At 40.9% G+C, this 12,204-nt stretch overlaps 2 protein-coding genes across 3 annotated transcripts in view; one reads left to right on the forward strand and one right to left on the reverse strand.

Moving 5' to 3' along the window:
• Positions 1-2,391, forward strand: part of LOC117545761 (nucleoprotein TPR-like) — a gene marked incomplete at its 5' end in the record, with an annotated part of 79,873 nt that extends 77,482 nt beyond the window's left edge. The window contains 2 exons of the mRNA XM_034215713.1: positions 1,368-1,466; positions 2,219-2,391. Of these exons, the coding sequence (XP_034071604.1) occupies positions 1,368-1,466; positions 2,219-2,274 (155 nt within the window). The remainder of the gene's footprint in view (positions 1-1,367; positions 1,467-2,218) is intronic.
• LOC117545562 (proteoglycan 4-like) overlaps positions 2,385-12,204 on the reverse strand; it is an 11,672-nt gene continuing 1,852 nt past the window's right edge. Inside the window, exons 3-12 of one of the 2 annotated variants that reach the window (XM_034215405.1) lie at positions 11,007-11,060; positions 10,252-10,311; positions 9,790-9,852; positions 9,122-9,235; positions 7,247-7,333; positions 6,555-6,694; positions 5,757-5,916; positions 4,457-4,555; positions 3,624-3,749; positions 2,385-2,786 (exon numbers count right to left, since the gene is read on the reverse strand). In XM_034215405.1, coding sequence (XP_034071296.1) covers positions 2,629-2,786; positions 3,624-3,749; positions 4,457-4,555; positions 5,757-5,916; positions 6,555-6,694; positions 7,247-7,333; positions 9,122-9,235; positions 9,790-9,852; positions 10,252-10,311; positions 11,007-11,060 — 1,061 coding nt within the window. In that variant the 3' untranslated portion in view covers positions 2,385-2,628. Of the gene's footprint in view, positions 2,787-3,623; positions 3,750-4,456; positions 4,556-5,756; positions 5,917-6,554; positions 6,695-7,246; positions 7,334-9,121; positions 9,236-9,789; positions 9,853-10,251; positions 10,312-10,943; positions 11,061-12,204 lie in introns of both variants that reach the window. The other variant, XM_034215396.1, reaches the window with a different exon arrangement.

A 12,204-nucleotide genomic window follows, 5' to 3' on the forward strand; every position in this document is an offset into this window, starting at 1 on the left:
ACCGCTGCGTAAAAAGGAGGGTTTCTGCCCCATTACTTCTCCGCTGTTTTCTTGTCCCAGTTTGCTTTTCAGCCCAACGGTATACAGTTAAATCGACCGGACTTCTTTCTGCAGATGTGAGCGTCCTTAACAACGGTCAATAAGTCCTTGCTGCACATTATCCCTTACATGTTTCCATCTTAAGCTTTGTTAGTTAGTTGGTTAGTTGGTTAGTTAGTTGGTTAGTGAGTTAGTTGGTTAGTTAGTTGGTTAGTTGGTTGGTTAGTTAGTTGGTTGGTTGGTTAGTTAGTTGGTTAGTGAGTTAGTTGGTTAGTTAGTTGGTTAGTTGGTTGGTTAGTTAGTTGGTTGGTTGGTTGGTTAGTTAGTTGGTTAGTTGGTTGGTTAGTTAGTTGGTTGGTTAGTTAGTTGGTTGGTTGGTTAGTTAGTTGGTTGGTTAGTTAGTTGGTTGGTTGGTTGGTTGGTTGGTTGGTTAGTTGGTTAGTGAGTTAGTTGGTTAGTTGGTTGGTTGGTTGGTTGGTTGGTTGGTTGGGTAATGTTACAGTTGTAACGGTTGTAGCTTTTCTCAGACGCGGAGGGTTTGTGAAAACTGCAATTCTACCTGTGATATACGCTCATTATATCACGGCTAAGAACCAATCAGATTGCTTGATTTGACTTGTCCGTTTAAAAAGGACCATTAACACCCACTCTAAATTGTTTCAGTTGTCATGGATTTGAAGTCTGAAAAAAATAACGTGTCTGATAACTAGGTTTTTAGAAGACAATTTATAAAAGCTATTGGCAACAGCCCTATCATTCTAGGTGTTATTCACAATATTGGAGGGATTGATGATTTTTCATTGAACAATAAATAAATATGAGAAACTGTATCAAAGAAACTAGTTTTGTTTTTTTCACTTTTATTGTCATTACGTAGTACAAGGTTTCTCTGCATTTGACCCATCCTAGTGTTAGGAGCAGTGGGCTGCCATTGTGAACGGCACCCAGGGAGCAGTGTAGGGAGCGATGCCTTGCTCAGGGACTGATTAAGTCTGTAGTAAAGAATTTGTAGACTGCAGATCAGCAATACTTCATTCAAAATTATATTTTAACATATATTTCAACATCAATTTGTACACAAGGGATGCTTATCTGGACAGCTGGACAACCAGATCAATCTGTTTAGGTTTTTAAATCGAACGTCTAAACATTGAAAAATGGGCAGCTTCTGATCATCTCAACCGATCCACACTCAGAATGACTGACGGTGATATTTGTTTCAGCTGAATCTGTTTGTCCTAGTTGGTATGACAGATGTTAATCTTTGGTTGTGTTTAATGTTTGTCCTGATGTGTTGTCCCTGACAGTCTGCTCCTCTCCGTCCTCAGACACCAGCAGTGCAGCTCAGCGGCGCACAGCAAGTGGTGTGATGAGCAGAGGAACCAGGGGGGGGAGGATGGAGGCGCGCACGCTGCTCAGCCGCAGAGGTGACCACATACAACTGTCCTTTCAGTGTCAGAGATGATGTAGTGGTGCAGGAATGAGTCAGCATTTCAGCACCTCCCGCTCTCGTCTTCAAGTCAACAGTTTTTTGAATGTGTTTTTGGTTAGAAGCCTTTGAATAATGTCTGTTAACAGAAGCTGAAGAGATGTTCATGTTTTGTTTTACGCCATAGAATATGTCAGTAAATACACGCTGGTGAATATCAGAAGCTTCTTTGTGTCCTATAAAAGACGGTTGCTAAGTGTCTAAATTAGACTACTCAACGTCATCACGCTGAACACTAGCCACTTTTATCTTAGCGGTGGAGACGTAAGGTCATGTGGTTTGTTATAACGTCATGATTATCTTTTTATTTCTGTTGATTGACTTTATACTTTCAGAATCATGAAGTGTTATTAATGTGTGGACATTATATTGCTGAACAAAATGTGAAAATATAAAACGTTTTTTTGCCAAAAATCTTAATTTCTGCAATATTCTAAATTCTTTAGAAGAATCCCTCGGCTTCTTGTCGAGGGAGCCCTTGCCATGCTAACTTAAAAAGACGTCATCCCTTGAGCACTCTGTTAAGACCTGATGTGGAACATGTTGACAATAAGCTCCAGTCACTCTGGGGAATGATGAAGCTGTTTATTGAAGTGCAATAAGCAGAGAGCAGCATAAACATGGGGATAGATCACAAACAGATATGATCACATGGAATCTCTCATGCTTTCTCCTCACATTTGTTTTCAGGCACTTTCTTTCGAGGAGGAAGGGGAGGGGCCATGGGCAGAGGGGGCTTGGCCTGATGATGATGATGATGATCCAGTCCATTGTGTTTATTCTTGATTATTTTGTTAGTATCTTAATGTTGCTCTGTAGACTGTTAATAAACATTTAATAATAAAGCTGAATAATGATAAGCAGTGATGTGTTGTTTGTAATCAGTGGAACGTTTTAAAGAATGACGCAGCTATTCAAATTTGTAAGGAATATTAGTTACATTAGAACATTATAGTTACCACTTCTGGGAATTGAAATCATGATATGAATGTACTGCAATAATAGTACATGATACATTTAGTGCTTTGAAAATATTGTGGTTATAATACCAGAGCAGGACGTGAGGACGTTAGGGACAGCGCAGCCACACTCTGATGGAGTTAGCTGGGGGGGGGGGTGTTAGCATTCTGAGCGGCCATGTTGGCGAAGTCGCTGTACACAACAGGGCTGAGGATTGGCGGGGGGGCCGGGGCTGCGGGGGCCGGAGGTGCGGTCAGCACCAGCAGGTCACCTGAGATGTGGACGCTGAAGAACAGAGCTGCAGAGAGAGAGGATTATTATTAACATCACCTCACACACTGGACGAGTCAGAGCTGTCACAGATGGAAAGAGTTAAGAGTTTGTGAACATTATGTCAAATATATCAGGAAGAAGAACTGACTCCAAGCAGGAACATGTCTCCTGGTATATCATTGTATGTATTATTATTACTCGTGAAAAGAAGGGTTTAACTCTATAGTTAGTTATTTGGGGTAGAGCTCATATTGAACTGTTTTCTCCAAGACTAATCCAAAGATCCCTTGGTTTTTGAAAATTCAGAAAATAGTGAGAGATTCTGGCCAATCACCTGAGCCCATCAGAGTTTGTTCAGTCCAAACCTCAACCTAATAACTTGTACATTAAGATAAGCCAAGCTGCACAGAGAGAAGCTGGAACCTTGAAACGTGTCTGCTACAGGAAGACTGACTCCAACCATCAGAATATCTGATGATCCTTTTTCTGTCTGGTGGCTGATGGGAAAAAAACGGTGAAGCCTCTAAAGCTGTCAGATACATGTATTGGAGTAAAAAGTACAATATCTGCCTCTGAGGTGAAGAAGTAGAACGTGGCATGAGAAGAAAAAAGTAAAATACAAGTATCTTCAAAGTGTACTTTAGTGCAGTACTGACCTCAGCACATACACGATCAGCCTCAGAGACATTTCTATCACTACTGGTGTTTAAAACACCACATAGTCAACAGTGTGGTAGTTTCCCTTCATCTTTTATATTATTCTAAAATGGAGCTGTCACAAAACCCAAGATGCCCTGGGGATGGTCAACTATTTCTCTCTGCTTTAGTGACAATAGTGATTGTGTAACAGGCGGATTCTTACGTCCAGAGAAGACGTAGTGCTCGAACAGCCCCCCCCTCTGAGGGCGGGGCTGGGACAGGGCGGAGGTGACGGGGGAGGGGAACCCCTTCAGAGACACTCTGATGTTGACCTCTGCCCCCAGAAGACCTGATGAGAGAAATAAGAAGATCATCATTTAATGCATGCCCACTCTGACTGTCTTTGAGGGACCAGCCCGATCAAATCTAAGTTTTTATGAAAGGATTGGAATACTTATTGCAGACTGCTAATCACTGAGTTATGAGACTCTATAGGAAGTTGGTTTGTGGCAGTGGTAGAAGGAGTATTCAGATTACTTAGCTAAAATAATTACTATCAAAGTGTTATAATATTGTAATAAAAGTAAGAGCTTCGGCATTGGAAATGTTGCTTTAGTAAAAGTAAAACTCCTAGTTGTATAGGCATCAAACATAAAACCATTTAATGCAGAAAATCTCAAAAAAATAAATAAAAAAGATTCAGTCTCATTTTGTAAAATACATTTTGTATTGTTAATTAGAAAACGACTTAAATGTTTATAGCTGGCAATTTGTTTGTATGCAAAGTAACTGAAGCTGAATCCCTTTCTGTGTGTGAAGCTGTTCTGCTTTTTATGTAAATGCTTTGTAACTCTTTGAAAAGTGCTATATAAATAAGGTTTATTATTATTTTACTGATTATTATTATTATTCGAACTGTAGTGGTTTTAACATATACTTGAGTAAATGTACTTAGTTACATCGGTTGGCATCAGTAGATTTACATTTAAGCTGAATTCATCCTGGATTGATTCTTTTTTATAACCTTTTGAAGGAACACTTATGTTGGATACTGACCGGCCTGGAGAGTGAAGCGTGTCTTCGGGGCGGTGCTGGGGGTGTTGCTGCAGGAGGGCGCACTGCCTGCTGGGAAACTGAACCTCTGCATGATGTCTCCTGCAGGCAGACAGGGAGAGGGACTCATTCAGGACACAAACTGTTTTTATGACGTGAGTTTATCTCTACAGGAGGAGAGGACAGATCCTTGCTCTGTGCAGGAAGCCACAGCACACAGATCACCTGTTACACTTTCATTTCAAACCTTTATTTATGCAGGTCCCATTGAGATCATTGATCTCTTTTTCAAGGGTGACCTGCTGCAAGTAGGTTCCACATGAATACATATAAACATAACAGAAAAACAAAAAGGACATCATACAGCATATTTACAGCGACTACAGTTTACATAGTGACATTTACAGGTTCCAACAGTTTCCGACTGCATAGCATCTATCCGTGCTTTAAAAACATGTAGTGGTACCAGATTGGTACGTTTCCATTCTTTTTGCAGACTGTTCCAAGTTAGTGGAGCTGCGCATCTAAAAGCTTTCTTCCCTAAAACAGTCCTAGCACTTGGCACATTTAATAAAACCACAGCATGCGATCTCAGGCAATAAGTACTTTCAATTCGCAGAGAGATCAGGGAGCAGATATAAGATGGTAGTTTATCCAACATGACTTTGTAGATGAACGTGTACCAATGACTGAGCCTCCGTACAGTAAGTGAAGGCAAACCAGCCCTTGCATACAGGGTACAGAGATGCAAATTACATTATAAGACTACTAGCATCAAACTATACTTAAACTAAAAGTATGTATTCCACAGAATTTCAGGCTAATATATATATAATTAACTTCAATGTAACATCATGTTTTGATACATTTAAATGTTGTATGAGTAATCTAAAACGGCAAATTAACTGTTTGAATACAGTTATCAAATGCATTTTGTGGAGAAAAAGTACAATATTTGCCTTAGAAATGTATTGGAGTAAAAGTACAACGTCAACCGTAGCTGAAAAACTGATGCGTTGACTTTAATTAAATGTATTATGTCAACAGATTTCACATAAAAAAGTCATTTCATTTTTCAGTGTAACTAAAAGATAGTGCTTACAGACACGTGTGTGTGTGTGTGTGTGTGTGTGTGTGTGTGTGTGTGTGTGTGTGTGTGTGTGTGTGTGTGTGTGTGTGTGTGTGTGTGTGTGTGTGTGTGTGTGTGTGTGTGTGTGTGTGTGTGTGTGTGTGTGTGTGTGCGTGTGTGCGTGTGTGCGTGTGTGTGTGTGTGTGTGTGTGTGTGTGAGTATACACTCCTCACCGCTCTTAAAGAAGTACACACTCTCCGGTGAGCTCCTGGTGGCGGGGACTGCCAGCGCAGCGCGGATACTTCCTGTCAGCCCGGGGAACTCAGAGGTCAGAGGTCGGGGGTAACCTGGCTCCATCACCATGTTCCCATCCAGACGCCAGAACTGATCCCCCTGCAGGGGGAAGTCACATACACAACACCACTTACATTATACACAAATCACATGCATAAAACCTACATAAATACCATCAACACAAAAGAACAGAGTTGTTTAAGGTGCAGAGGTCAACATTTTTCATTGTCCATTTGAGAAGGTCTGAATTTAGCCCAATCACAGACGACCAGGTGCGGTGTCTGTGTTTTAGAATCATCAGTCATGTTCACGATGCTTTGGTTAGTGACCATAGTGCGTTTAACTTTCCAGAAAATCACACACACGATGCCAATGGTTAGTTGGCCCTAGCATATAAAGTTAGTATATAAAAATATATATATATATCAACAATGATATGGCTCCCCTTTAGACTTGGAAAACATAACCATTTTTTAAAGTAGTAGAATTTGAATAAGATGCTACTGTAAATGTGTTCCCGCCTACTTGCATTGTGTTCAGCTCTGTGAACATGTAGACAAATAAATAGTTTGTAAAAGTTTGAGACAAAGTGTGCAAAAAATCCAGAATATAGTTTAGAAACTCTGATATGATTTAATAACTGTAAGTTTTTAGCAACATAAATCCTTTACTTTATGTAAAGTTTTTATTAATGTCGATGTTAGTGGCAGTATCAGAGGTCACAGGTCATACTGTACCTTGATGATGTAGGTGTGTGCGTGGCAGTTGCAGCGTGTGAACACTGTGTCGATGGGAGAGGACACACCCAGAGTGTGTGTGATCCTCTGAGGACCCCCCACTGAGCGGCTGACGGGGTCCACTGACCACAGCAGCTCACCTGAGACACACACACCAAACAGCACACACATTTGTTCTCTGCTTTTAACCCGTCAAACCCTGCATTGCATGTCACTTAAGAAATAAGAAGAATGTTGGGAAAGTATCAAACAAAAACTTACCCAAAAAAAACTAAAATAATGAATCCTCAATTGTCCAGATTAATTGATCTAGTTTTTATTCTTCATCATATTTTATAAACTTGTGTGTCTATATGCTGAAATCTTAATTGCAAATTAAATTATTATTATAAACAAATATCAAATATTTGTGGTAAAGTAAAAAGTATTAAGTGGCATGAAAAGAATACTCAAGAACAATTGGCTCATCATTGTACTTCAGTACTTCAGTTAATGTACTTCGTTATATTCTCCTGAGATCTCACACAAACAAAGCTCTGCAAACACTGATTTCATATATTTCTTTCCAGTGTTTGCAGAAAATCATTTTAAGCTTGAGTCACGTCAAACATTTGAATTGATGTCGAAACATTTCAACAGATTCTAACGCGTATCCTCAAAGACCGCTGGACCACACACACTCTGATTCTGACCTTTGAATATCAGAACGGTCCCATTGCTGAGAGCTGTCAGTCCATCGATGGGAGAATCACTGCAGAGGGTCCCATCAGCAAGGAGTCCTGCACACACACACACACACACACACACACACACACACACACACACACACACACACACACACACACACACACACACGCACACCACACACATACACACACACACACATACACACACACGCACACACGCACACACACACGCACACACGCACACCACACACACACACACACACACACACACACACACACACACACACACACACACACACACACACACACACACACAAGAAAGACGGACAACTTGAAAAAATCGCTCGCAAATTGTAAACGATGCCGAGCCGCTTTAAAGTACACAAGTAGTACGAGGAAGTTAGCGACGCACATAAAGAGGCGACATGGGGTCTGCGTCTGAAAAGAGAAACCTGAAAGTTAGACTATGAGTGAAATCACTCAGAGAGCTGTTCTGTCAGAGAGAGAGGTGTTTAGTTTACAGCAGCCAGTGACGGCCAATAACAGTTGAAATGTCTTCCTCACTGTAAGCAGTTATGAAAGAGCTGTTTGTGAAAGGTTCTTTGTATTCTTTATTGTTCCTATAGAAACCAGTGCTTTCTGCTCACTGGTGAGTTAGCCTATGGATGAGTGTTGAGCACATCAGTCAGCAGCTGTATGGGCATGGCACTATGGTAGCTGTTATTTGCACATTGTTAATCCGGCAATGCATCCTTACATTGTTTAACTGTGAGGTGTTATAACATTGAACTGTACTCTGGAGACAGAGAACACTACTACCCTTGTGAAAAGGCCAGCTTGTGAAAAGTCCAAGTGTTTTTTTATTTAAGGTCAAAAAGAAACAGCATGATGGGATGCACAGTACTAGTAGAGAGAACCAAATATGTGAAGCACTTTCTTGTTAATTTATGATTTGCTGATTTGTTAATCGTATCGCCCCGAATCGCATAATGTTGAATCCAATCGTATCGAACTGTATCGCAGCAGGGGTGAATCGTATCGTAACGCATCGCCTGGTGCTTCAAATGTATCGTTAATGTATCGTAGGCAATGTATCGAGATGCACATCACATGGCCTCAGTGATGGAGATGCGGTTGACCAATCACAACCGAGGCGGCCAGCTAACCAATCATAGCAGACTGGTCTCTGGTTTCAGACAGAGGGTGAAAAGAGGTGCTGCAGCACAGGCAGTATGAGAAGAATAAAGAGCTTTTTGAACATTAAAGCATGGAGACATGTAGAGACACTACATACTGATATACACCTGAACATCAGCAGGAGAGGACTCTTTAAAGTAGAGACACTACATACTGAAATACACCTGAACATCAGCAGGAGAGGACTCTTTAAAGTAGACACACTACATACTGATATACACCTGAACATCAGCAGGAGAGGACTCTTTAAAGTAGAGACACTACATACTGATATACACCTGAACATCAGCAGGAGAGGACTCTTTAAAGTAGAGACACTACATACTGATATACACCTGAACATCAGCAGGAGAGGACTCTTTAAAGTAGAGACACTACATACTGATATACACCTGAACATCAGCAGGAGAGGACTCTTTAAAGTAGAGACACTACATACTGATATACACCTGAACATCAGCAGGAGAGGACTCTTTAAAGTAGAGACACTACATACTGATATACACCTGAACATCAGCAGGAGAGGACTCTTTAAAGTAGAGACACTACATACTGATATACACCTGCACATCAGCAGGAGAGGACTCTTTAAAGTAGAGACACTACATACTGATATACACCTAAAAAAAGTGCTTCATTAAGATATTATTTTTGAAATTAAAGAAGGCAATAAATATTCCAAACCCTGTTGTGGTTGATTGGTCGGTGCAGCAGGAGCTCGCCCAGAGGAGCTGGCAGTCAGCTGTCTGATGGACCCCGGACACTGACCCCTGGGGTACCGGGAGCAGGGGCCCCTCGCTACATCAAAACATAAGAATACAAATTGTCATAAGATAACAACATCAATCATTGAATCCATGGTTCAGAACTGACTTACACATCCACAGGTTTGGTTATAAAAGAACTTGTGTGTGTTGTGTCTGAATTTACGTTTAGGTGATCTGTTGATCTGTTGACCCCATTTCCAGTCTTTATGCTAAGCTAAGTGGCCTAGATTTATATTTTCTTCATGGTACTGAGCTTCTCATCCAACTCCCTGCAAATAAATAATATGTATATTTTCCTAAAGACCATTCCCCTGAAGTCTTGAAATCAAAATGGATTTGTTTACTAAGAGTAGGGCTTTGTATTTGGCAATGCACTACCCAACTTAGCTAGTATGTTATTTTGGTGATGCAAATTATCTGAGAAAGTCGATTCAACATTTGAAAAAACAACCCCTCCAGTCTTCTTCATGGGCAGTTTCTGCATCCAGAGTCATTCGCAAAAGCTTTGTGTATTTTCTGTTTTCTGTACACAGTTAAGGTTTTTGTTCCTTCTTTTTGAATGAATAAGAATTAGAACAACCTCACCTGAGTACCATTCCTCACTCTCACTGTTGGAGTCTCCCCACCCCCTGCCTGGTCTCCGATTTCCTGAAGAGGAGAAAACCAATGAAGAAGGGAAACATCAGTTTTATGGTGAGAAAAAGGAAGAGTCAAGTCTGCAACATATTTCACGTCTAAACTTCAATATATTAAAATATGTGACTTTTTGTCTTGCATCTCAGTACCTGCATGTATGAGTCCCTGCTGTTTCCTTGTGCCTCTGCTGAGCCATTCATAAATACATATTCCAAAAATTCTATAGATGAATTCTGTCAATTCAGGTTTCTTTTGTTCATCTCACGGCTTTGTGTGGATTGATAGTAAACATGAGCTAACATGGCCCAGATGGGGATTTGTTTGGTTACCTAATTCAGTACACAGTATTGGATCTGGTTAGTGACACTGTGAAAGCTGTTCTGCTGGCAGTGAGGTGTTGTTGATGCTGACCTGTCGCAGCAGCTCTCAGAGGCTGTGCCGTCCTGGAGAGAGAGCCTGAGACACCGGCATCTGAGATAGGACAGACGGACAAAAGCACCCAGATCAGGATGCTTGTCCATTTACCATCCAATCTTCATAAAGCTTCAATATGAGTTGAAAGTCACTATCCAAAATATACTTTCTCATGTCTCTTCTACATGCACACGTTTCAGGAACAAAGACCCCCTCTCTTTTTATCCTGATCCATCTTTATAAAAACCTGTCTGAAAATGAGCTGATCAGATGTTGGTCACTTTGTGATGTCACAATGTTTTTTTGGGTTTGCAAGGATTAGCCAATAACCAACCAAGGTAACCCCCCCCCCACACCTTATCACCTGAATCTCCTCCTAGAGCACCATTATGTTTTTTAAACCAATCACCTCTCAGAGGGGCGTGGCCAGCAGCAGCACATTAGCATTTAAAGTAACAGACAGAGAATCAGCACTTTTGGAACAGGGCTGAAAAGAGGGGATTATGGGATGTTGCAGTGATCTGTTTGGTGTTTCAGCCAATCAGAGACAGATTCTGTATATATCTGAGACCTGAGATATATTATTGGAAAATACTATAATAGGGGACCTTTACATTGTGTAAGTGTTGCTACAGTAAGTGGCAGAAGGCACAGTGTGTACTGGTTTAGCTGTAGCTGTTGGTTATTACCGCAGTGTAGCTGGTAGTCATGACAACAGGTGCTATACTGGCTGCACTGTGCATCACACTCACACACCCGGCCGCGGCTGAACGTCTCCCCACAGCGACCCTCACAGGACTGATCTGAGGACAGCAGAGAGAACAGCAGACATCATCAACAACTGTCTGAGATGAGGCTGCGTCAGGCACGTTTCATACAAAGCCGACAGATATAAGGCCCTAAAGATGCTCCACAATATGGTTCATTTTGGTCTCCACCAACTGCCAGGGACATATAGAAGGAGTCGAGTTCTGTGATGTGACATAACATTAGAGTTTCTTTGTCAAATGTAGCAGCCTGATTAGATACAGATTAGCAGAAAACATTGAAACTGAAGCACATCAAATGTTCTGTTAAATTAAAACAACAATGGCTGCAAGGTTATAGAAAATAAAAAAATCAGCTAAAAAAGCTCAAGATTTCGGTTAAACAGTTATTATAAATCAAAACAGCAAAACATATAGGTTTAAAAGCTCTATAGAAAATACAAACAGCAAGCTAAAGGGGCTCCAAACACCCAAACATTTGATGAATGTATGATATTAGAGTCAGTGTGCTAAAGCAAGAGCATAACCTTTCATCACGCTACAGTAACAGTCAGGATCATGGACACTCCTTCCCTGCACGTCTCTCACCCTGTTGGCTCTGTTCTACTCACATATTATATCTTTGCTTTACATTTGACCACATCAAAAATCACACAGATGAATGACTCATATCTACTGTTGGATATGTTTATCTGTAGAGTGTTGTACCCATGTTGTTAGAAAAGTGGTGGGGACTCTTTTCAGGTTTAAAAAAACACAACTGCATTTAGCGTCCCTTCAAACAATACAAACATATGTACTGTAGTGCATATACTGTACATACATATGCTTATAGTAGTGTTTTAAACAACTAGTGCAGTAACTATGCTGCTGCTAAGCGGGAGCTACCATTGCTTCACTATTCTCTATTCAATTATCACTAATATTAAACGTGTCTCAGGTCCAAACTGCACCACTTGACCACCAGAAAAACCCCCAGAAAGTGAGAACACTCCTCCAGATAGTGCATGTTCTCTTGTGCAGATAAACCTCTCAAAGTGTACAATTCTTTGTGCACGCTATTTTCAGAACATATTTAACAAATGATCCTAATGCTGGTGGGGACAAAGTTGGCCATCTCCAAAAGTGGTGGGCATGTCCCCAGTATAAGTGACGCCTAGGTTACCTGTGGTGCAGGCAGCCT

This window comes from Gymnodraco acuticeps, unplaced genomic scaffold (assembly GCF_902827175.1).
Source record: "Gymnodraco acuticeps unplaced genomic scaffold, fGymAcu1.1, whole genome shotgun sequence".
Lineage (NCBI taxonomy): Eukaryota > Metazoa > Chordata > Actinopteri > Perciformes > Bathydraconidae > Gymnodraco > Gymnodraco acuticeps.